This window comes from Salmo trutta, chromosome 12 (assembly GCF_901001165.1).
Source record: "Salmo trutta chromosome 12, fSalTru1.1, whole genome shotgun sequence".
NCBI lineage: Eukaryota > Metazoa > Chordata > Actinopteri > Salmoniformes > Salmonidae > Salmo > Salmo trutta.
The window spans coordinates 18129973-18156990 of NC_042968.1; the positions used below are offsets into that span (position 1 = coordinate 18129973).

A 27018-nucleotide genomic window follows, 5' to 3' on the forward strand; every position below is an offset into this window, starting at 1 on the left:
GACAGGTTAAAGACAATTGAGGCATGGATTGTGTATGTGTGCCATTCAGAGGGTGAATGGGCAAGACAAAATATTTAAGTGCCTTTGAACGGGGTATGGTATTACAATGATGCTGGGTTTTTTACACTCAACAGTTTCCTGTGTGTATCAAGAATGGTCCACCACCCAAAGGACATCCAGCCAACTTAACACAACTTTGGGAATCATTGGAGTCAACATGGGCCAACATCCCTGTGAATTGTATTTATTTATCTTTATTTAACCAAGGTCTCTTTTACAGATGAGCCCTGAATGACATAAATTACAGAAAATACACATCAATATAAATACAAAATGCAAGCAGAAAGAAAAACACGGTCAGAAAAAAAACACATTCATCAGGGATGAAAAACATCAAATTTAAGAACATTTTGAAGATTGTTCCACAAATAAGGTGCAAGGAATTTCAAGAGTAAACCATGCCTGAGACACCTTGTAGAGTCCATGCCCTGAAGAATTGAGGCTGTTCTGAGGGCAAAAGGGGGTGCAACTCAATATTAGCAAGTTGTTCCTAATTTCTTGTACACTCAGTGTATGTTGCAATTATGCCCCAATGTATTGGCCTCTCCTCCAGGCATTCCCAGATAATGATTAACAGTGACAATGTTAAATCGTAGTGTGTTGAGATGGGAAGCATTTATTGAGGCCCAGTTAATGGTTATGAATGAGAAATGTTGTAACGATCGTCAAAAGGAGTAGACCAAGGTGCAGCGGGGTATGTGTTCATCTTGAGATTTATTTTAACTCTGAACACTTAAACAAAATAATGAACAATGGAAAATGACCGTCACGTCTTGCAGGCTATAACGAGCAGTACAAAAATAAGATCCCACAACTACAGGTGGGGGAAAAGGCTGCCTAAGTATGATTCCTAATCAGAGACAACGATAGGCAGCTGCCTCTGATTAGGAACCATACTCGGCTCAACACAAAGAAATAGACACCATAGAATGCCCACCCCACACCCTGACCTAACCACATAGAGAAATAAACCGTCTCTCTCAGGTCAGGGCGTGACAAATGTGTTCCGAGGCTTTGGCAATAATGAAGCTTGGCTGATAGTGTTGAGCACACACTAATCAATTTGTGGCTGTGGTAATGCAATAAAACAACATTTCATGAGGAAATTAACCTGGGTTCTCTGCAAGCTGAGCATTTGAGTAGTTTACATAACTCCCCTAAATTCAGCTCGAGCATTAGGAGGTGATATAATTGATACAACCTAATGCTCCGAATAACCATATCATCCATGTCAGTGGAGAATGCAATTTGTTACAGCAAAACAAATTCCACGAAACAAGAATTCTGAAATGTGAGTCTGTTAAGCCCAGTCAATACTGAATGTCAGTGTGCAAGAAGAATTGAGAAATAGGGGAGGAGAAAGAGAGGGTGAGAGAAAAATACTGCATCCCTGCTATCTACTGTTTGCAATGGTCTGTTTACCCTTTGACCTAAAAAATATATATAACTCTCACAACAGCTTTGACTGTTCTTTGAGGGCTGCCTTTAGTTCTCTTTAGTTCTTTGTGTTACACACTGTTACAGTAACTATATTCAAATGACTTTAATCCCCTGTGTGCTAGCTATTCATTAGCTGTGGTTCACAGACATACAAATATGCGCACCCTTCCACACACACACACACACACACACACACACACACACACACACACACCACTCAAAACTTTGTCATATCTGTCCATCAGCTTTAGGAGATTGTGAAGACGCTTAATTTGCGAATTGAACAAGAGGAACAAGACAATATTGTGTTTTATTGTCACGGATGTAAGTGGTAGTTCATCAATGTAGTCCATGCAGTGAGCTGAATTAGATTATTCTTTGGCCTGAATCTTCCAGGCAGCATTAGACTCACTGCTACACTATATATACAAAAGTATGTGGACACCCCTTCAAATTAGTGAATTTGGCTATTTCAGGGGTATAAAATCCATAGACTAACCTTGGCAGTACAATGGCCTTACTGAAGAGCTCAGTGACATTCAACGTGGCACTGCCATAGGATGCCACCTTTACAACAAGTCAGTTCGTCAAATTTCTGCCCTGCTAGATCTGCCCCGGTCAACTGTAAGTGTTGTTATTGTGAAGTGGAAATGTATAGTGGCAACAACGGACCTCCGAGTGCTGAAGCGCGTAATGATCGTCTGTCCTCGGTTGACACACTCACTACCAAGTTTCAAACTGCCTCTGGAAGTAACTTCAGCACAAGAACTGTTCGTTGGGTTCTTCACGAAATGGGTTTCCATGGCTGAGCAGCCTAAGATCACCATGTGCAATGCCAAGCGTAGGCTGGAGTGGTGTAAAACTCGCCGCCATTGGACTCTGGAGCAGTGGAAACGTGTTCCCTGGAGTGATGAATCACGCTTCACCATCTGGCACCATGGACAAATCTGGATTTGGCGAATGCCAGGAGAAAGCTACCTGGCCGAATGCATAGTGCCAACTGTAAAGTTTGGTGGAGGAGGAATAATGGTCTGTTTTCCATGGTTCAGGCTAGGCCCTTTAGTTCCAGTGAAGGGAAATTTTAATGCTACAGCATACAATGACATTCTAGATGATTCTATTCTTCCAACTTTGTGGCAACAGTTTGGGGAAGGCCCTTTCCTGTTTCAGCATGACAAGGCCCCCGTGCACAAAGTGAGGTCCATACAGAAATGGTTTGTCAAGATTTGTGGGGAAGAACTTGACTAGCCTGCACAGAGCCCTGACCTCAACCCTATCGAACACCTTTGGGATGAATTGGAACGTCGACTGCGAGCCAGGCCTGATCACCTAACATCAGTACCTGACCTCACTAATGCTTTTGTGGCTGAATGGAAGCAAGTCCCAGCAACAATGTTCCAAAATCTGTAACAGCCTTCCCAGAAGAGTGGAGGTTGTTATAGCAGCAGAGGGGGGACCAACTCCATATTAATGCCATGATTTTAGAATGAGATGTTCGACGAGCAGGTGTCCACATACTTTTGGTCATGTAATGTATCTTATCCAGAAGTGGTGTGTGGGTAAAATCACTGGGGAAGCCAAGCCAGAGAAAAAGCCATATTACAACCTGTGTTGTGATAATTGCGTTGTTTGCTCTATAACCTGTTATTTCATATGCCTTGCGACTGTGATATATAGGCCAAAGGCTGAGACAATAAGAAGACACAGTGGCAGAATAAATTCAACCACACCTTTGTTTCATCACAAAACCAGAGAGCAACCTCTGTCCGGTGAAGTCCACAAAGCATATTGAATGTAACAAACAGTTACATGACCTACAGCATAGTCAAGAAAGTTCATGTTTCTGACATTTTCAAACTACTAAACAACTACAATTATGAACCACAGAGAGATACTGCATGTCGCAAAGAATGCAGGAGCTGCCGCCACTATTCCAGCACCATTTCAGCTTCAACATTTCAACATCATCAAATCACCTATGCATAGTCTAATACAGTGACAACTAAAAGATACCAAAAACTATTTAGTCCAATCATTGTAAGTTACATATGATGTGGCTGTCCATGGTTCTGATTTATTTGTGTGTGTTGGTGAAAGTATAAAATAACATGTTGACTCACCCTACTTGTAGAAAAACACCAATGCCACCCTCCTCCCTTTCATGCTGACAAAATGGTCTATGACTATCATACAGTACAGTCTTATTTTTTTGTTGTCCTAGGCTACCTGGCTAAAATAATTGCTCGCTAGCCCAACTTCCTTTCATGGGCAATGTAAGCCTTCTACATGTAGCTACATATTGAACTTCCATCCTCTCAGTCTACAATGTAGTTTATGGTTGGATCAGAATTTATAATCATTGGCCAGGACGGAGAACTAAGTAAAACCACAAGTCCAAATCCCTATCTCCATCCATGGCTAATTTAGGAAAGGGACAATTTTAGCTAGCTAGCCACCAGAGGACAACAACAAAACGAGATGCAACAATTCAAGTTGTTTCAATAGATGCCGTATTTCTCTATGATAGCACTGAAGCCAAATCCAAATTGGTAAATGATTTGGGAAAGCCTGGCTTCCCTTGGCATTCATCAATACATGCCACTGATCTTAACCATACCAGTGCTGTTGATATACAGTGGCTGGAGCATGTTTGTCGATGTAGAAGCCACTTCATGGTTTTACTAAAGATAGAATTCAGCAAAACAGAGAGCTGTGTCAAGATAGTTGGGCTGTGGAAGAGACCCTTGAATGAACACTCCCTTGTGATATGTGTTGTACTGCTTTGTATTTCAGTCTTTGGTGGCCCACTCCTTTGCTCTGAAATCCATCTGAACAGGGATGCAACATTGTCATGCAAATCATTTGCTCATCATGCCAAAGGCTGAGAAAGACCGAGTAGCTAAATCGACACACATCTTGCTTCTCTCTCTCTCCTGCCGAACGAATGCAGCGCATTTTTATTTATTAATTTTATACAATATTCTGCCCATATTAACACATTTATATACAATATTCTGTCACCAGCCAGCCGTCATTCCCCAGCCAATCGCGCACACGTGTCGGGTGTGCAGACGAAAGAGTCGCCGACAAAGGAAGGCTTCTGCAGACTTCACTGTAAAATATAACGCGGTGCAGCGGTGCTTCAATGGACACAAGGACAAACCCTCATAACGTTTTTAGTTGACGATGTGATTAGACTTATTTTATTAAAGTTAGGTATCACGAAATCGACTCAACATTTTTCCTCTCTGAATCCCCCCCCACCTGTAGCGGTTTTGCATTCTAATGTTTGTCACTGATACAACTTTCCCTGTATGAAAATTACTTAATTAGATTCCTCTTTTCTCTGTTGGGTAAAAAAACGTCAAATCATGACATCAGTTATCTTAAGGTCGGAAAGTCGTAGCTCTAGAAAGATACCCGAGTTTCCGACTTGGAATTCCGTGTTGGATGACAGTTCAAAAATATTTTTCCCAGTTGGAGCTGTTTTTTTGTCTCCAGAGTTCCCAGTTGTTTTGAACGCGGCATTACACCCCTACTCTTACGATAAGTGCCATGGATTTTTTTAAGCCCACAGAGAGTCAGGACACCCGTTTAAAATCCCATCTGAAAGACCCTACGCAGGGCAATGTCCTCTTCACTGCTCTGGGGCATAGAGCCCTACAGTGAGGGTGTCAAACAGTTGGATATAAGAGCAACGTCAACTCACCAACATTATGACCAGGAATATGACTTTTCCAAAGCGGATCCTCTATTTGGTCCACCACCCAGGACAATGGATCGGATCCCAGCCGGCGACCCAAAACAACGGCGCCGCAGACGGAGCGGTCTTCTGGTCAGGCTCCGTAGACGGGCACATCGCGCACCGCTCCCGAGCATACTACTCACCAATGTCCAGTCTCTTGACAACAAGGTAGATGAAATCCGAGCAAGGGTTGCCTTCCAGAGAGACATCAGAGATTGTAACGTTCTTTGTTTCACGGAAACATGGCTCACTCGGGATACGTCATCAGAGTCGGTACAGCCACCTGGTTTCTTCACGCATCGCGCCGACAGAAACATCTCTCTGGTAAGAAGAGCTGCGGGGGTGTATGCCTTATGATTAATGAGACGTGGTGTGATCATAACAACATACAGGAACTCAAGTCCTTTTGTTCACCTGACCTAGAATTCCTTACAATCAAATGCTGACCGCATTATCTACCAAGAGAATTCTCTTCGATCATAATCACAGTCGTGTATATCCCCCCTAAGCAGACACCTCAACGGCCCTGAAAGAACTTCATTGGACTTTATGTAAACTGGAAACCACATATCCTGAGGCTGCATTTATTGTAGCTGGGGATTTTAACAAGGCTAATCTGAAAACAAGGCTCCCTAAATTTTATCAGCATATCGAATGCGCGACACGGGCTGGCAAAACTCTGGATCATTGTTATTCTAAATTCCGCGACGCATACAAAGCCCTCCCCCGCCCCCCTTTCGGAAAATCTGACCACGGCTCCATTTTGTTGCTCCCAGCCTATAGACAGAAACTAAAACAGGAAACTCCCGTGCTCAGGTCTGTTCAACGCTGGTCCGACCAATTGGATTCCATGCTTCAAGATTGCTTTGATCACGTGGACTGGGATATGTTCCGCGTCGGACAATAACATTAATGAATAGGCTGATTCGGTGAGCGAGTTTATTAGCAAGTGCATCGGTGATGTTGTACCCACAGCGTCTATTAAAACCTTCCCCAACCAGAACCCGTGGATTGATGGCAGCATTCGCGCAAAACTGAAAGCGTGAACCACTAATTTTAATCAGGGCAAGGCGACCGGGAAACATGACCGAATACAAACAGTGTAGCTATTCCCTCCGCAAGGCAATCAAACAAGCTAAGCGTCAGTATAGAGACAAAGTAGAGTCGCAATTCAACGGCTCAGGTACAAGAGGTATGTGGCAGGGTCTACAGTCAATCACGGACTACAAAAAAGAAAACCAGCCCCGTCGCGGACCACAATGTCTTTCTCCCAGACAAACTAAACAAGTTATTTGCTTGCTTTGAGGACAATACAGTGCCACCGACACGGCCCGCTAGCAAAACCTGTGGGCTCTCCTTCACTGCAGCAAATGTGAGTAAAATATTTAAACGTGTTAACCCTCGCAAGGCAGGGCTGAAGAAATTCGGCTTGTCACCAAAAACACTCTTTTAAAACAAACTTTTACAGATGCACAATCGAGAGCATCCTGTCGGGCTGTATCACAGCCTGGTACGGCAATTGCTCCGCCCACAACTGTAAGGCTCTCCAGAGGGTAGTGAGGTCTGCACAACGCATCAGAGGGGGCAAACTAACTGCCCTCCAGGACACCTACACCACCCGATGTCACAGGAAGGCCAAAAAGATCATCAAGGACAACAACCACCCGAGCCACTGCCTGTTCACCTCGCTATCATCGGGAAGGCGAGGTCAGTACAGGTGCATCAAAGTGGGGACCGAGAGACTGAAAAACAGCTTCTATCTCAAGGCCATCAGACTGTTAAACAGCCATCACTAACATTGAGTGTCTGCTGCCAACATACTGACTCATCTCTAGCCACTTTAATAATAAAAAATTGGATGTAATAAATGTATCACTAGCCACTTTAAACAATGCCACTTTATATAATGTTTACATACCCTACATTACTCATCTCATATGTATATACTGTACTCTATATCATCTACTGCATCTTGCCTATGCCGTTCGGCCATCGCTCATCCGTATATTTTTATGTACATATTCTTATTCATTCCTTTACACTTGTGTGTATAAGGTAGTTGTTGTGAAATTGTTAGATCACTTGTTAGATATTACTGCATGGTCGGAACTAGAAGCACAAGCATTTCGCTACACTCACATTAACATCTGCTAAACATGTATATGTGACAAATAAAATTTGATTTGATTTGAAGTCACCTTGCCCTAGAGAGATTTACACGGTTATCAAAACGTCTCGCCAGGGTAAGCCTACACGAAACACAGCCCTTATTTTATGTGTTTCTAAAATCCCCTATGGGAAAAAACAAACAATTGGAATCATTTCCTTGTTTGACCACTAGATTGTATGACTCATACTGTGGTACTCTATTGGGAGCTCCTTTGGCCAGAGTGCCCCTACTGGCCCTCCAACCTCACTTCCGGCAGCATCTGGTCTCCCATTCAAGACCGACCCTACTTAGCTTCAGAGGCAAGCCAGCAGTGGGATGCAGGGTGGTATGCTGCTGGCAAGCAGGAGAGAGGGAGCTGACTCCCTGGGACCTCAGAGATCCCTCCGTACGTCAGACAGTCACCTCTCTGTAGACTCTCCCTGCCACCCCAGATGAATGGGCATCACAGGGGTAGGCATCACAAAGGCACAGCACTTCCTCTGTGGCTCTGGGTAGCTTTCATCACACACGGAAACAAACTTGTGTTCACAAATATGTCCAACCAGATAGCACAGAAAGAGAATGAGAGAAACAGCGAGAGGAGGAGGGCTAGAGTCTAATTAAAACATGTCTTTGCTGTTATCTCCTGAGAAATGAATCACTCTTTCTACTGTTTGCAAGGTCAATAATGAATAACAAGACAATCCCCCATTCCTCAGGTCATCTGTATCAGTATACTTAATAACATTGTCTTCAACACTCTTGAGGTGTCTCTAATTAGGACTGGCAGACTAGACTCTTTATTCCACAGTGATTGTCAGTGAGAAAAGGTGCATGCTTTCTCTGTTGCTTCTCATCAACCATTCTGTGTGTGTAGGTGTCTGTGCGTGTTCTCGTCAGCTCAAGGCCAACAGCATGAGGTAAAGCAGTAGGATTAACTCCTGAATATCTGAATGTTAACGTGGACGTGTGTACTATAGTGTGCCATGTATGTTCATGGCGTTTGGTGTGTGGGGCCCATGTTGACTCTGACTTTAGAGAGCTTTGACAGAGCTGCTGATCAGGGAGCTTTATTCTTGATTTGTGCTCTATGGACGGGTGGGATTTGGCTTTGCTACGATAAGGTTGTTAGTGAGATTGATGGCTAGGCCTGGTTTGAGATGGATGTATTTTTTTGTTTTAGGTCAAACTACGGAGATGTAAAATTGCCTTTCAAATTGAATTACCTGTGTTTACGTCTTTTTGACTTTACCTTCTGTTTTACCATCACAACTTTTTCCTCAAACTAAAAGAGATGGAAAACAAGAGTAAAATATTTATGGAATTTTAAGTTTCCTTACCAGATTTAGATTGACAGTTGCCTTAGGCTTGAATCATTTTTTTATATGCTTTTTCAATAGCTCCAGTTTGAAATCCATTGATTCACTTAAACCATGAAACACTTAAACCATGGTTCAAACACTGCTTTTTAGGTCACTTTAATTTACTGATAGCATCTTTAGGGGATTCATGTGCTTTCGATGATGTGTTTGCTCCCCTCAGAATACCTAGCTTGGAGTTAAATTATTAGTAATAATGTATCGGGTACTGGACATAATTGGATACTGGATGCTACTGGGTGTTAGATGGGTACACTCTGGCTGGGTTTACATAGGCAGCCAATTTCTGATATTTTTCCCAATCATTGGCAAAGAATCGGGCTGCCTGTGTAAACGCAGCCTCTGTGCTCCACTGAAAGCAGGTGGCAATGTGGAGAGTTTAGGCATGAACCAGGTGTATTAGATAAACAGGTGTATGAATGTCCAAGCATGGCAATGGATGAGCTGTGTGTCTGCTGAGCTCTCAGCCCTCAGTCCACTAAAATCCTCTCTGCTGTCACTGTCTGAGCAAGAGCATCACAAGATTTACATTTTGGTCTAATCAACAGGAAAACAAACAAGAACGCCAACAGTGGCTGTAGCAGTGATCCAGGTGCAGATGGGTATTTGGCTGTTGTTCCTACATTCCCATGTGCCCATGAATGCATCACCATGTCCCATTCATTAATTAGCATTGCAAATGAACTGATACAATGTACATTGCATATAAAACTGCACTTTTTACGTTTAATTGGTAGGAAGCTCTCATTAGAGAGTTGAGTTGGAGGTCCGAGTTTCTCCAGTAATATCCAACAACGTGTCCACATTCTAATGCTGTGCCTTTTTCTCCCCTCTTGTCGCTTCAGCTTGACAGGACAGAGGTGATCAAGAGCAACCTGCACCCGGTCTTTGCCAAGGTCTTCACCCTAGACTACTACTTTGAGGAAGCGCAGAAGCTGCGGTTCGAGGTCTACGACATCCATGGCACCCACAGTATTGGCACCCGCGATGACGACTTCCTGGGTGGCGTGGAGTGTACGCTCGGCCAGGTCCTGTACTGAATGTCTGACCCTTCCACTCAGTTATCCAATGTATAATTTCTTATGTCTAATCAAATCACTCACCACATATAAATTGAATGGAACAGTGTGCCGAGTTGCTGCTCACCAACATCAGAGGGTAAAGGTTAGAAGTCACCAGACCTCGTCATACTGCTCTCAAACTGCTTTCGTACTAATTGTCCTGTAATACTTGTCAGTGCTTCACTAGTCACCAGTCATTCATAGTTTTCCTGTGTTCCACAGATTGTAGCCCAGAAGAAGATGGTGAAGCCTTTATTCCTAAAGTATGCGAAGTACGCTGGGAAATCCACCATCACGGTAGGTTTCACCTATTCATCATCCTATTGATCTCACTCACCATTGGCTCACTATTGCAGTAACAGTGGCAAGCAAAATCAAATGCAGTGACTTGTTAAATCAATTCATACAATTAAAGCAAAGTAGCTGATGTGAATCCTGTGATGTAAGGATGCTTCTCTGTACAAAGAATCATGACTCATATACAATATCTGTCATGACAAAGAGAGGGGGACGTTAAAGCACAGAGTGTTTCTGTTGGATGGTCTCAACACCATCTGCCAGGCCAACATTACATTGCCATACAAAAGGAACAACACAGAGAAGCTGTGTTTAACAAGCCTGCAAATCTGACCTTTAGTGGAGTGGGAGGAAGAGTCAGTGTTCCTCACTGCTCCTGTTAAGTCAGAGGTGCAGAGTCTCTGATCTCTCAGTGCCTTCTTCTACTGCAGAGATGAGAGGAGAAGGGGTTTTAACCAAGGAGTGAATTCGATAATGTCAACAACAGACCTTTTGCCTTATTGAGACCTATCTTTATTGATTTTACCCTAACAAACTACGCATAAATTCCCCTTGGAGAGAAGTGCTGAGAATGACTTGCTTGGGATGGAATTGGCCAAAGTAAAAAATGCATTTGAGGATCTTTCCCTTCAGCTAGTGTTGCCATTATGACCATTGATTGGATGCGATCACATGGCGGCAGCTTGCTGTGAGGCGGTTATGGGGGATATAATGGGTTTGTTTAAGCACAGTCCTGTAGCAGTGTGGGCTTAATGCATTCTAGTGAATTAGTGCTAACCTGTGTCATGGTGTTTCTGAAAATAGCTTTTCCTGATGTGATAATGGGCCTGGGCTTTGTCAAGTCTGTCCGTGAGATGGATCCCAATGGCATGGCGTCTGCCTGTAATGTGCCTGCGGGCTAATCTGGAAGGTGGCAGAACAACAGACAACTGTTGTGTTTTGTGTGAAGAATCCCTTCCTAGTGTTTGTAACACATCTCTCAGATGTCCATCGTGCATATGGTGACATGGGATGTGGAGAAGAGTTGGTCAAATGGTAGGGATTAAGGTACCGTTGTATGCAGTTACTGTGGCTCCCACTGGCAAGCGTCACATTACAATGGTCTTCTAACTGGAACGTTCATAGCCGGGCCACAATCCAGTACACATTATGCCTACACAACACTCACCTGGACAATGGCACCATGATATGAGATACAAGAAGTCATATTAATCCAAGATGCATACTGTACGTACAGAAAGCTTGACAATCTGCTGATACGACACATGCACCAAGTGTTATAGCGCTGCTGTGTTGTATTATTGAGAAGCTGAGAGACCCATAGACTTTGTTTCTGGACCATTGCCACACTTTTGTTTGAATGACAGAAACCATACACTTTACTGTAGAAATGTTCTTGTTGTTTTGAGTCAACAGATGTTTTTCAGCTTGAATTTATTTAGGCTGGTTATCATTATTGTAGCAGTCGTGCATTTTAACACAAAGTCCTGTTTGATAGACAACACTTGATTCACTGGCTTACCGGTGTATAATGACACTTATTTAGGAGGTGAGGGGCAGTAAAGGGCCAATACAATTTGCCCTAATGTGCTGAGATGACTTGTAACCTTCTAACTGTTCATCAGGAGTGGTTCTGAAGGTGAGCAGCACTCTCTGTAATGGGCTCATTGTAGTGTATCTGGAACTCTTTGGGCTCTGACCACACCATTAGCTATGCAACACCGTGTCTGCTTTTAGTGTCTACTTTTAGAGTGCTCCCCTCTCCCCTCTCCCCTCTCCCCTCTCCTCTCTCCCCTCTCCCCTCTCCCCTCTATTCAATTCAAAAGGGGCTTCATTGGCATGGAAAACTTGTTTACATTGCCAAAGAAAGTGAAATAAACAAAAGTGAGGAGTTAACAAAACAACATCAACCAAAAACGATTAGAATTTAACTGAACATATTGAAAGACATTTCAAGTGTTATATTATCAGCTATGTACAGTGTTTTAGCAATATGCAAACAGTTGTAGTACGAATAGTAGGAGTAGATAAATAAACAGATAAATATTGGTTGCCCTCCACTGGTTGCCCTGTTTTCATGGCAACGGGCCACAAATCTTGCTGCTGTGATTGCACACTGCACTATTTTGCCTAACAGATATGGGAGTTTGTCTTTGTGGGTCTGTGTGATATGTGGGAAATATGTATCTCTAATGTGGTCATATGTTTGGCAGAATGTTAGGAAGTGCAGCTCAGTTTCCACTTCATTTTGTGGGTAATGTGAACATAGCCTGTCTTCTCTCGAGAGACAGGTCTGTCTTTGGCGGCCTTTCTCAATAGCAAGGCTATGCTCACTGAGTCTGTACATAGTCAAGGATGTTCTTAATTTTGGGTCAGTCACAGTGGTCAGGTATTCTGCCACTATGTACTCTCTGTTTAGGGACAGATAGCGTTCCAATTTGCTCTGTTTTTTGGTTGATCATTTCCAGTGTGTCAAATAGTTATTTTTTAGTTTTCTCCTAATTTGGTTGGGTCTGATTGTTTCTGTCCTAGGGCTCTGTGGGGTCTGGTTGTGTTTGTGAACAGAATCCCAGAACCAGTTGGATGAGGGGACTCTTCTCTAGGTTCATCTCTCTGTAGGTCAGGGCTTTGTGGTGGAATGTGTGGGAATAGCTTCCTTTTAGGTGGTTATAGAATGTAATAGAGAGGAACCAGGCTATGAGGGGTGGCCAGTCCTCTTCTGGCTGTGCCGGGTGGATATTATAACAGAACATGGTCAAGATGTTAAAATGTTAATATGCATTGTTTGGGGTTTTACGTTGTACACTTAGTGTATTTTTTGCAGAATTCTGTATGTAGAGTCTCAATTGGGTGTTTGTCCCGTTTTATGAATTCTTGTTTGGTGAGTCGACCACAGACCTCACAACCATAGAGAGTAATGGCTTCTATAACTGATTGAAGTATTTTTGGGGATGTCTAGTTGTATGTTCCTTTTGATGGTGTAGAAGGCCCTTCTTGCCTTATCTGTTAGGTCATTCACTGCCTTGTGGAAGGTACCTGTCGTGTTGATGTTTAGGCTGAGGTAGGTATAGTTCTTTGTGTGCTCTAGGGCAACGCTGTCTAGATATAATTTGTATTTGTTGTCCTAGTAACAGGAGCTTTTTTGGAACACCATTATTTTTATTTTGACTGAGATTCATTGTCAGGGCCCAAGTCTCACAGAATCTGTGCAGAAGATCTAGGTGCTGCTGTAGGCCCTGCTTGGTTGGGGACAGAAGCACCAGATCATCTGAAAAGGAACAGTAGACATTTGATTGCTGAGTCCAGAAGGGTGAGGCCGGATGTTGCAGACTGTTCCACTGCCCTTGCCAATTCATTGATATACTGTACACAGATTGTACAAAACATTTCCATGACATAGACTGATCAGGTGAATCAAATCAAATCAAATGTATTTATATAGCCCTTCGTACATCAGCTGATATCTCAAAGTGCTGTACAGAAACCCAGCCTAAAACCCCAAACAGCAAGCAATGCATGTGAAAGAAGCACGGTGGCTAGGAAAAACTCCCTAGGAGTTTTTTCTAGGAAGAAACCTAGAGAGGAACCAGGCTATGAGGGGTGGCCAGTCCTCTTCTGGCTGTGCCGGGTGGATATTATAACAGAACATGGTCAAGATGTTAAAATGTTAATAAATGACCAGCATGGTCAAATAATAATAATCATAGTAGTTGTCGAGGGTGCAACAAGCACGTCCAGTGAACAGGTCAGGGTTCCATAGCCGCAGGCAGAACAGTTGAAACTGGAGCAGCAGCACGGCCAGGTGGACTGGGGACAGCAAGGAGTCATCATGCCAGGTAGTCCTGAGGCATGGTCCTAGGGCTCAGGTCCTCCGAGAGAAAGAAAGAAAGAGAGAATTAGAGAGAGCATATTTAAATTCACACAGGACACCGGATAAGACAAGAGAAATACTCCAGATGTAACAGACTGACCCTAGCCCCACGACACATAAACTACTGCAGCATAAATACTGGAGGCTGAGACAGGAGGGATCAGAAGACACTGTGGCCCCATCCGATGATACCCCCGGACATGGCCAAACAGGCAGGATATAACCCCACCCACTTTGCCAAAGCACAGCCCCCACACCACTAGAGGGATGTCTCCAACCACCAACTTACCGTCCTAAGACAAGGCCGAGTATAGCCCACAAAGATCTCCGCCACGGCACAACCCAAGGGGGGAGGGGGGGGGGGCGCCAACCCAGACAAGAAGACCACATCAGTGACTCAACCCACTCAAGTGACGCACCCCTCCCATGGACGGCATGGAAGAACACCAGTAAGCCAGTGACTCAGCCCCTGTAATAGGGTTAGAGGCAGAGAATCCCAGTGGAGAGAGGGGAACCGGCAAGGCAGAGACAGCAAGGGCGGTTCGTTGCTCCAGCCTTTCCGTTCACCTTCACACTCCTGGGCCAGACTATACTTAATCATAGGACCTACTGAAGAGATAAGTCTTCAGTAAAGACTTAAAGGTTGAGACTGAGTCTGCGTCTCTCACATGGGTAGGCAGACCATTCCATAAAAATGGAGCTCTATAGGATAAAGCCCTACCTCCAGCCGTTTGCTTAGAAATTCTAGGGACAATTAGGCGGCCTGCATCTTGTGACCGTAGCGTACGTGTAGGTATGTACGGCAAGACCAAATCGGAAAGATAGGTAGGAGCAAGCCCATGTAATGCTTTGTAGGTTAGCAGTAAAACCTTGAAATCAGCCCTTGCCTTAACAGGAAGCCAGTGTAGGGAGGCTAGCACTGGAGTAATATGAGGTAATATCCAGGTGAAGCTATGATTGCTTATTGTTGTCACTTCTTAAATCCTCTCCAATCAGTGTAGATGAAGGGCAGGAGAGAGGCTAAAGAAGGATTTTTAAGCCTTGAGACAATTAAGACATCGACTGTGTATGTGTGCCATACATAGGGTAAATGGGAACGACAAAATATTTAAGTGCCTTTGAAAGGGATATGGTAGTAAGTGCCAGGCGCACCGGTTTGAGTGTAGTCAAGATCTACAACACTGATGGGTTTGTCATGCTCAACAGTTTCCTCTGTGTATCAAGAATGGTTCAGCCAACTTGACACAACTGTGGTAAGCATTGGAATCAACATGGGCCAGCATCCCTGTGGAATACTTTCGACACCTTGTAGAGTGCATGTCTTGATGAATTGAGGCTGTTCTGAAGGTAAAATGGGGTGCAACTCAATATTAGGAAGGCGTTCCTAATGTTTTGTTCACTGAGTGTATATGTTGAATAGTATGGGGCTCAAGCTCCATCCCTGTCTCACCCCATGGGCCTGAAGAAGTACATCTGTGTCTTTATTGCCAATTATAACTGCACACTTGTTGTTTTGTGTACATTGATTTTATAATCTCTCTCTCTCTCTCTCTCTCTCTCTCTCTCTCACATTATCACCTCTATCTCATTCTCTCTTCTACCTCAGACACAATAACATTTGTGTTTTTCAGCAAAACTTATTAGCCTGTCTGTAATAATCCTTTAAATATGCAGAATAATTAACTTATTTGCTATTAGTGTATTCCTTTAGGAGGCCAACTAAACAGTCTTGTGGACTAAATTTGGACCCAGCTCCGTTTGGCCAGCTCTGCATTACTGTAATGGAACCACATCTGTTTCTCGGCTTGAAGGAGCTTTCTGTTGAAGTTTAAAAGTAATAACACTCCTCAACATTTTATGTGACATATTTTGATTGGCTTCAAGGACCTGTCCACATGTCATACGACAGGCTGTCTGCCTGCGGAAAATAAAATATTCTCATTGGTCAAAAATGTGACTTACTAAAAACCTTTTTTCAGGTACACGCTGAAGAAATTTCTGGCAACAATGGATATGTTGAACTGTTCTTCTGTGCCAAGAAACTGGATGATAAGGTAAGGGATTAGGGGCCTTCTCCTGATGGAAATGTCAATATAGTTCATGGGTGAATTTGTGCTTATTGCTGGCTGTTGAACCTCTCTCCTGTGAATGTGATTTCAAGATCTCTTTTTGACATTATCAGTCATTAACCAGACAAGAAAGATTTATACAACGATGATGATATGGATTTTCTACACTTATAAACGCAACATTTATTTAGATCCATATGCTTTACACTGTATTTACTGGATGATATGACATAAAGGCATACAACATTTGTTCTATTAAGTCTGAATTGAACTTGGCTTTCTGTAAATGCTGGTTCCCCGTTGAGACAAGCATTGTGAGAATGGTGTGTCATGGACCCTTGACAGATAGCCAAAGGAAGATGAGGGTGAGATCAGTGTGAGGTTTGCTTAGTTCAGTGTGTGTGTGTGTGTGTGTGTGTTGGTGTGTGTCAGTGTGTGCGTAAAGGGTGTTGCCGTGTGGTTCTCTGTTTGCAAATAGCCCCTCCACACAAAGCATCCCACAATGGACCACAGGCCCTGAAGCTCTGCAGGTGTCTGTTCTTCCTACAGCAGCAACAAGCCATACCCGAACGCCTCCACACTTATCCTCTCTCTCTCCTTGTCGCTCAACTAATATCTCTGCATTTCTCCTTCTCTTCCTCCTTTACTCAGCATATCTCTCAGGGTCTTCCGCCCTCTCACTTTCTGTGCCTCTAGCTAAAACATACTCTTAGTGATTATCTGCAAAATACTTTTTTTCTCTCTCTCTTTTCCTACCATTCCATTTTTGTCTGCCATTCATAAATTTATGCATTTCAAGTATCCTGGCTCTGAAAGGCTGCCTTGCAATATCCAAAGGACATGATCGACCTGTCCTTTTCAACTCTAAATTCCTGCGCCCTAACACAATATGAAGAAATCAATCCAACATGGGGCTCACTGTGCAAAGACAGCACAGACAGCAGTAGTTTGTCAATAAATGGCTTGACAGAGAAAAGCTATGTAAAATGCACGGTGAGCTCAGAAAGAGGGAGTTTGTTGTCGGTAGAGCATTTAGGAGGGTTACGAAAGATATTTGGCAACAGATTTTGGGAGCTGGAGCACTGAGGCACCTACAGTAGAGCTGGCACACCCACACAAGGCTCAAGGCAGAAGGTTCATATCTCAGTCAACAAGACTGGAATAACTCTCTGACATCAATGATTATAGCAGAAATCTTCTTCCTGCCTCTCTGTGCTCTCAGAATGCTACCAAGCAAAGGGTGCAATTGGCCTCTGACTCTAAACAGTGTTGGATAAAGTTAACAGGGAGTGGAGGCAAAGTTCTGCTTAGTGTGTATTCATCAGAGCAGAGCCCAGACTCCTTTAATGCATTTATTAGAGTTAGCAATTTACAATCCTTTTGATTGGCTGATTGGACCTAATCCAATAGAAAAAGGGTCATGATGAGCAATTCCATGTGGAAATAAAAACAGATTTCAAATTGCACTGTTTGTGATTTAGACACAAGCAATATTGCTAATGGAATCTTCAGTGTACATTGGAGGCAGGGAAACTCATCAATGCTGGTATGGTGTGCTGTAAAACGTTCTCTTTCTTTTGCTTATTGACATAATTATATTTCAGTTGCCCAACCCTGTCAGCAAACTACTTTAACTATACACTCTTAGAAAAAGGGTTTATTTGGCTGTCCCCATAGGAGAACCATTTTTGGGTTCTAGGTAAAAGCACTTTTTGGTTCCTGGTGGAACCATTTTTGGTTTCATGTAGAACCCTCTGTGTAAAAGGTTCTACATGGAACCCCAAACAGTTCTACTTGGAACCAGAAAGAGAAACAGAGAGCAGGAGATGGAAAGTGGGAGGGGGGGGGACAGAGAGAGAGAGAGAGAGAGAGAGATGTGGGGGGATGGTCACATGCTCAGGCAGATTAATTGCCAGGCTACTATCTTTGTATGGAATCTCTCCATTCCAATGACTTTGAGGATCCCATTACACTGAGAAATATTACTCTAATAGACTATGCACATGATCTATACCACACAGGCTATAAATACTGCCTGCTTCACAATGGTGATCAGCTGTGATGAGGCACTTTAATATTGTAATTGTTTTCCCAGCACAATGGATGACGGCTCTGACAAAGTACCTTTTCAAAGGTTTGCATTTAAATGTCTTGAATGTTTAACCTTTTATTTTTAAAAGTACTTGAAAATATATATATAATCAAAAATCTATATAATTGTAGATGGAAAGACTTGCTGTGACAACCACAGTATGACCAACATGGATCAGGCAATGAAATATCCCCCATTTATTTCTAATACTGTAATGCTGCCTGAAACGCTGTCCAAGGTACTGAACAAACTGCTGGGGGACATTATGGAACTCAGTAGACCGAGCTGGTCAAAGGTACAGGTAACTTTATTAATGGTGCTGATTATATAAGTGGTGAGAGCTGTTATCGCTGGACAGGGATTAAATGTTGACAGACAACTGCACTTGTAATGCACGTCAGTCCACAGTGACGCCACTGGCAAGGGGTTGCCGTGACAACGAGATGGGGGGGCTACCTCCTTTTCTTTCCTCCCTGGCTGTCCCTGTGGAGCTGTATCAGGCTAATGCAGCGAGAAATGGGGACATTAAATATCTTGTTTTGTGCCCCCCTGCTCACTCTCTCACACACTCTTTCTTTCTCCCTCCATTCCTTTCTCTAACACTTTCATACACTACACAATGTACAGAAATACTGTCTGTTGAGCCCTGAACAATCAATTGACCCAAACAAGCTGTAGTTGCTCTCAGCCTTACCTTGAGACTCAATGTCAAATGACTCTTTCACGCCCTTTTCCTGATTTGATTTGTCACAGCAGTGAACAATACACCACATGCACAGGCAGGGGACAAGCGGTGTCAAATTTAGCACCAGGAGGACCAAGCTAACATGTTGACATCTGTGTGTGTGCGTGTGATTTCAAGGACTTGTTTGATATTTGATTGTTTGAGATAAATGACTGTACATTAGTGGCTCAACTAGAATTAGTGTATTATGTTTGATTGGTTTGTATATTTGGCAGGATCTATTCAGTAAGTCAGACCCTTTTTTGGAAATATATCGAATCAACGATGATGGAACGGAACAGCTCGTTCACAGAACTGAGGTAATAGACACATTCATTTCTCCTCTTTCTATCTACCTCTCCTTCTCCATGTGTGGTGAAAATTACTCATGTCTAATGTGCTCTTGCAGGTAATCAAAAACAACTTGAACCCTGTGTGGGAGCCCTTTAAAGTGTCTCTCATCTCTCTGTGTAGCTGTGATGAGGACAGGAAGCTCAAGGTAAGAAACACAGGAAGTCCATAGTGTGATGGTATAACATTGCTGCTGTGGTATTGATGAATGAATGAATGAATGAATGAATGGAACTGGTGAATGAAGAAACTTACTGGTGAATGAACAGTCAATATCAGAGGCTTCTGTCTGTCACTGTGTGGTTGTGTCACAGTGCCTAGTCTGGGATTACGACTCCAGGGGAAAACACGACTTCATCGGAGAGTTTTATGCCACATTCAGAGAAATGCAGAAAATTGGCAGTGGAAGCAAGGTCAGTCGAACGGAGAGAGAGAGTGCTGTCAGTCACTGTTGAATGTTTGATGTGTGTCACTGATGTCCCACTTGTGACAAGGACAGAAATGGGTGAAAGAAATGTCACGCTGCGGTTCTATGTTCTGCAAGTCATACTGCAGAAGTCATAACTCATTACTATGCTTCTGTATGTATTGTCTACCTCTTGTGTTGAAGGTCACATGGGATTGCATGAATCCAAAGTACAAACTGAAGAAAAAGAACTACAAAAACTCTGGGGTGGTCATCCTCAGTGATCTCAAGGTTAGAGCCAACCGTTATACAGGTCCTGCTCAGCAACTCTCCACTATCGAATACATCGACAATCATCCCCATCTCTGTGCTATTCGGTTGTACTCTCTCACATGTACACATGGTGCTAATTAATGAATATTGCTCATTTTAGAAATGCGATCATCCTCAGTTTACTGTCCACCCCCGCTACCCATTTCTGTAAATGACTACATCTGTGGGTGGCTGTCACCGTGCTTTCCCCCTATGTTTTTAGTTCGCAGGTCTTTTAAAAATGTTTTTTTTTTAATTGGCATAGCTGTTGGTGTGTCTCAGGCCTATCATTTTGATTACTTCATTTGGATTAATTAGTTTCCTGCGCCCCAGCTCATGTGATTGCTGCTGTGTCTCAGTTTGAATCCTCTGCCGCCCCCACTGGGTGTGTGATCTCTAACTGGCATGGAGAGAACACACTGCACATCACAGAGCTGCTGCCTTCATGTTCATGCTTACTACATAGTACTTGTTTTCTAAACAGTGCATAGCTACTGAGATGTGGTTGAATAATAGTTTTCAAATACATACTTGTTCTTTTGTAAATGGAACAGCCATTGGTTAAAACTGGAATCCATCTAAAAACATTGAGTACTCCACCAAGTCCGAACTCCGCACCCTCTGGGGTTTAGTTTAAAAGCTTCTTCTCTGTTCTGCAGCTTCACAGAGTGTATTCCTTCCTGGACTACATCATGGGAGGATGCCAAATCCACTTTACAGTAAGTTGAGTAGCCAATGCGTGCGCTAGCATATTATCATCACTTAGCAGCATGGTACAATGCTATGTTAACCTTCAAACGTGTACGATCCACTGACTGCCTACACATTCTGTACATATTAATGGTTGCTTGCCTTCGTTAAGGTGTTGGAATAGACAATAGGTCTAGTATTCTAACCTGCCTGTGAAATTTAAACCAGTGTTCCATTTCCAGGCTAAGTGCTGTCACCAAGGCCAGTGTTTTGATTAATGCTACATTCTCTTAGTGTGAAACATTACATTCTGCATTTTTTAACCGGTGTGCCCGGATGCTTTTCTCACTGAAGGCTAGCTCCTTAGAAGGATAACTGAGGCAATAATGAATATTCATTTAGGGGAACTGCTATGTTAGGAGCACTGCTTCATTGTTGCATAGACAGCCTTAGGTATCACTTTCCACAGATTAAGAACACTATACAAGTCCTTTGATAAAGCACTAATGATTAAAAAAAATATGTGCAGTATATTTGTATGATCATTTCCCTTGTTGAGAAGCTCTGCAGTTCTCCCTGTGCTCGTATCTTTAGCACTGCTGACGTCAAAGAAGTGAAATATCTATGTCCTTTGCCACTCCTTCTTACATGCCCTCATCGCATCCTGCACATATGTTGGTCGTATAAATTGCTCTGAGAACATCTGCGCAATGACTGGACATAAAAGATGAATATTTAACAGACGGCTTCAGCAATGTTCATTTACATATTTTAGATATGCATGTTTTCACCATATATTATACAGATTAATTTGCGTAAGCAGTTAATGCAATTATGCCTGAGGACATGATTGCGATGATATTACAGTATTTAAGACTATGAGGCTGCTCCCGGGTTGAAAAGTCAAGTCACTCAATGGCGCAGGCTCCAGACACTTACACAATGGAAGTCAGTTGATTTGTCATAATCGTCCTCTATAGAAACACAAGTTTAACAGAGCACTGTACAGAATAACCTGCTTCAACACAACCTGCATAGACGGGTAGACCCTAGGTCTAGTGTTTATGGTGTTTGGTTTGTTTACAGTCTAATATGAATCTGTCATTGCTCTAGGTGGCCATTGACTTCACAGCCTCCAACGGAGACCCACGAAACAGCTGCTCCCTACACTACATCAACCCGTACCAGCCCAACGAGTATCTGAAGGCTTTGATAGCAGTGGGGGAGATCTGTCAGGATTATGACAGGTTAGTCAGCACCACGCCTCTCTGCCCAGCCTCATCCTGATCTCGATCTGTGGGCTGCTCTCTGTATGTCTATCAATGGGAAATGTCACTTTTTACATTCCATTCGATAGATGTCCCATAATGCCGAGCCAGTGGTTCTACTCCATCTAATTCCCAGCTATGAGGAGGTCATAGAAATCATGGAACGCTGAAATAGAATAGAATTCTGAGGATTCTTTCAACTACTCACTGAAGCATGAGTTGGAAAATGAATGACAATTTATAACAATGATAAGGCCTCGATTTAATCCGATCGAGTGATAACTCACGTTGTTTGGGCGGTGTTAAAGGTGTAACTGCGGTATGAGTCCGCAAATCGGTGAGTGGCTGTTCTTGTGTGTTAAAAATCACCCCCTTCCTATTATCCCTACCGCGTTAGTTCAAAACTGCGATAGAAAGTGTGCATGTTTTCATGTTAATTTGGATGGGGATAGGCTATCAGTCTAATCGAGGTGTAGACAATATAGTATCACACGTTCGAGTGTCTGAAATTGTAATGCAACTGCATGAACTTCTAACACGGCTGCATGGGATTTGTCGGATATAAAGTCGGGTGTGGATTTGACACCACCAAAACAACCGCTATGCAGATAGAATCTAACACTAAGTCAGCCACCGGATGTCATACATTTCCTCCATGTAATCTAAGACTTTTGCCAGATACTACGAAACTGCAACAAAAAAAAAATATTTAATTCATGCGTGAAAATTACTAAGGTCCACCTGCAATTCTCATGCCCACTCCCAACACTTTCATTAAGTCCTTATATTTCCACCTTACTAGGAGGAAATTAGAGAAAACAAATAGCTTTACACAGACATTGGCAATGCATGAGGAGGCCCTGGGGAAATCTCAGATGAAGTTGCTTGGAGGCAGAATCAGTGTTTGAGATGAGGCTGGTCTGCTTAGATTTACTGCTGCCGCTGCCGTTTCTGCTGCTGTTGTTGGAATGGGCACAAAGCGAGATGGTTCCAAGTGCAGTAGACAGCAGGTCTTGTTCCATCCGTGGCAGCGGGTGCAGAGGAGAGGACACTCATCCTGGCACAGTGGCACAGCAGGATTAGCAGAGGCAGGGAGGGACAGCAGCAGAATGGGCAGGGGTAGGGAGGGACAGAGGAAAGGGCAGAGGAGAGGCAGCAGCAGAGCCATGGGCAGAAGTGGAGAGATGGCAGAAGAAGGATGCACAGGGCTCTCAAGAGTTTGGGGAGATAATGGTTTCAATGGCTGGGGAGAGTTGGAGAGACAGGCTGTATATTATAATTTGTGTGTGTGGTCACATTGCTTTCTGTATACAGTATTTGTTAAATATATGTAATTGACTGGTATTATAGTTACACTCCTAATTTCTAAATGACTAATTCAATATTTATTCCATATACACCAGAGTTATCGAAGGCAGTCTTGTCAGACACCGGTTAATTAGTAACAAATTATTTAGAATTTGGTCTCTTGTCTGTCGGCACAGAGCCAAATGAGGATTTACACTGAGTCAAGCCAGTGTTGGCTCCTCCTGTTGAATGTGTGGAGAACGTTGGCTGCCTAATTAAAAAAAGCACAAGAGATAACTCTAGAACAGCAGAAGACCTGTTGGAGAGACAAACTCTAGCTACCTGAAAAAGAGATGTGTAGGTAGCTAACTCAGTTTGGTGTTGGGTGTCACAAACATGCCTTTAAGTGTTGCGCCTACGTTACATATTGTGGGTTATCTCCTCCCACGTCAGGCTGTTATTCAGGTGCACAACGTGGGCATGGAGGCCTCTTGTGGGGAACATCAGGTGATGTGTGATCACATTTACAGAGTAGGAGCTGGATTAGGAGCCGGGCACCTTTTGCTCTGAGTGGGAAGTGGCTGGTTCTCCTACTGAGAGGGGAACGGGGCTCAGTGAACACACCCGCCTGCAAGATCCGCTTTCACATCATGTCACGTGGAAGTGAGAAAGAGGTGCCACCATGGAGCCCACATGTTTGTGCCATCCTCATTAACAGGCCTGGGAACAACATCACATCTGGCTCTCCCACTCTCCTTATTGGTGTCATGTTGAAATATAGCCGTCTACCAGGGTGGTAATCCTCCAGAGCATAGCAGTCTCTACTTGGGACTTATCACTTAATGCTGCTTAAGAAAACACTTGAGGAAAGACACTTAGTACAGACATGTGCTGCTTAAGAAAACACTTGAGGCAGACCACTACTCCACACACACTGAACTAATTTGTAGGTTGTGATGTTTAATCCAGGCTCAATTGGAAAAAGGCATAAGAATCCTAAAACGTTGAGCACAATCAAAGAGAATATGTATACCACTACATAGAAAGACCACTTCCCAGAGAATGTCTACTTTATCTGAGGAAACCATAGTCAGACTTGAAAGCCAGTTTATTTCACTCTCTGTCTGTGCTCGGTACTTGTGGCACCTCTACATTTTCTCAAACACCAGGTTCTATTCCCACAAAGTATTAAACTGACGGATAGAACAGAGAAGCGCCAAGCATCAGAACTAAGTAGCAGTAGCTCCAGTGGAAGTATTTGTACAGCCTCTTCTCTTGATACTTCAGGAGCTATGGAACATGCGTCAGAGGACAAAAGTAAGATAAATCGCCGAGGCAACTTTGAGAAGCTGTTTCAGGTCCATCTCGCTGTTATGTTAAAATGATAAGTCTGATGTATTGTAATGAGCTTTCTGTTTGGACAAAACACAACGGACTAGATAGAATAGAAAGATACAAGGAAAATAAACAAGAACAGCAATATGTCAAAGATGGCTATTCAAGGCAGAGATATCAGACATCCGTGGTTGAGTGGTTTGAATTGTATTATAGAACTTGAAACTGGCTTTGCCACTGCCGAGCAGAGAGTATGTTGTAGGCTCATTTCTCATTCGCCCATTGTGATGGATCTCCCTTGCATTACAGACAATAATTAACAAAACTACCCACCCAACCTGACCCTGCATGCAGTTTATTCACTCATTTGCCATGATTTGCTGTCAGAGAAGATGTGTTCTCGGCGCGTTGTGTTCTCGTACACCTCCATTGTTCCTGCAGGTTATTCCTGTCCTTTCTCCTGGATAGCGCTGTCCTGTGGGATTCATTTAAAGCAGGATTAGCCATTTACAGAATCTGCTTAAATCTCCCGATGGAGGGTGGTGGGAGAGAGAAGGTCCACTTTCCCCTCTTTCTTCATCTGAGGATTAAGGAGTTGAGGATTAAGGAGATTAAGGACCAAAGTGTTGATGGAGGGAACAAAAAGAGAGCATTTCTATAACACAACTGGGGGCAGAGAGAGAGAGAGAAATCACATCTGGTGCTTTCCTTCATTGATCCAAGCTGTTTTACCAGCTCTCTTTCCCTGGGTTAATAGAGAGATGGGGCCTTGAGATTCTTTGCTTAGAGGGATGTCTGAGCATCTTCCTCTAATGGACAGAACGGAGTCTGTGTCAAAATCAAATTTTATTGGTCACACACATGGTTAGCAGATGTTAATGGGAATGTAGCGAAATGCTTGTCCTTCTAGTTCCGATAGTGCAGTAATATCTAACAAGTCATCTAACAATTCCCCAACAACTACCTAATACACACAAATCTAAAGGGGTGAATGAGAATATGTAAATATAAATATATGGATGAGCGATAGCCGAGCAGCATAGATGGTATAAAATACAGTATATACATACGATATGAGTAATGTAAGATATGTAAACATTATTAAAGTGGCATTGTTTAAAGTGACTAGTGATCCATTTATTAAAGTGGCCAGTGATTGGGTCTCAATGTAGGCAGCAGCCTCTCTGAGTTATTGATTGCTGTTTAGCAGTCTGATGGCCTTGAGATAGAAGCTGTTTTTCATTCTCTCGGTCCCAGGTCTGATGCACCTGTACTGACCTCGCCTTCTGGATGGTAGCGATGGGAACAGGAAGTGGCTCGGGCGGTTCATGTCCTTGATTATCTTTTTGCCCTTTCTGTGACATCGGGTCATGGAGGGCAGGTAGTTTGCCCCCCGGTGATGCGTTGTGCAGACCGCACCACCCTCTGGAGAGACTTGCGGTTGTGGGCGGTGCAGTTGCCGTACCAGGCTGTGATACAGCCTGACAGGATGCTCTTGATTGTGCATCTGTAAAAGTTTGTCAGGGTTTTGGGTAACAAGCCAAATTTCTTCAGCCTCCTGAGGTTGAAGAGGCGCTGCTGAGCCTTCTTCACCACACTGTATGTGTGGGTGGACCATTTCAGTTTGTCCGTGATGTGTACGCCGAGGAACTTAAAACTCTCCACCCTCTCCACTACTGCCCCTTCGATGTGGATAGGGGGGTGCTCCCTCTGCTGTTTCCTGAAGTCCACGATCATCTCCTTTGTTTTGTTGATGTTGAGTGAGTGGTTGTTTCCTGACACCACAGTCCGAGTGCCCTCACCTCCTCCCTGTAGGCTGTCTCGTCATTGTTGGTAATCAAGTGTGTGTGTGTGTCTGCTTGCCCTTGTGTATAGCTAGGCCTGCTAGAACAAAGGACTATGGTTTTGGGATGATGTTCCAAATGTGTTGTACTGTACATCCACCAAGCCCAATTTGAATTGAAAAAAGAAATACCATTTTGATTGGCTTGCTTGTTAGATGATCTCCTGTCAGTCTTTAGAGAGAAAAGAATCAGCAGCTGTAAGCAAACTGTGAATATCGGGGATGGCAGCAGCCTTTGGAAACCAGTTACCTTTGTAGGGGCCTTGGTCGTGTGGACAGCTTCTCTCTTTCAGGATGCCGCTCTCTCATGAGAGAGACTATACCATTTCCTGAGACAGAGTAAGCCCAATTGAAGATTACTATGTTTAGCACAGAGATGATCATTCTTAATTCCCAAGGGTGGATGATGAGACCAGAAGGGTTTTATCATCTGTTTTTCCATTACTTTGCCTTTAATATGCTGGAGAACGTATCAATCAGCCAGCGAATTAAAGTTCAGAGTAAAGGGAAAGCTTTAGTTGTCTCTAATGAGGGCTTACAGGCAAATCTTCAATTGAATGCTTATTACTTCCTGCTTTAGTGTTTCCAGCCCATGTCATCACCCTCTCCCCTTCCTGCTGCAGTAAATAAATTAAAACA

The 27018-nt window shown here is 43.3% G+C and overlaps 1 protein-coding gene across 2 annotated transcripts in view; it reads left to right on the forward strand.

Annotated features, from left to right (window-relative positions):
• The window catches only part of cpne7 (copine VII), a 38341-nt gene that overhangs the window by 4908 nt on the left and 6415 nt on the right, over nt 1-27018 (forward strand). For both annotated transcript variants that reach the window (XM_029767417.1, XM_029767416.1), the window contains exons 3-11: nt 9619-9801; nt 10057-10131; nt 15982-16056; nt 19124-19207; nt 19297-19386; nt 19553-19651; nt 19849-19935; nt 20616-20675; nt 21760-21893. In XM_029767417.1, coding sequence (XP_029623277.1) covers nt 9619-9801; nt 10057-10131; nt 15982-16056; nt 19124-19207; nt 19297-19386; nt 19553-19651; nt 19849-19935; nt 20616-20675; nt 21760-21893 — 887 coding nt within the window. The remainder of the gene's footprint in view (nt 1-9618; nt 9802-10056; nt 10132-15981; nt 16057-19123; nt 19208-19296; nt 19387-19552; nt 19652-19848; nt 19936-20615; nt 20676-21759; nt 21894-27018) is intronic.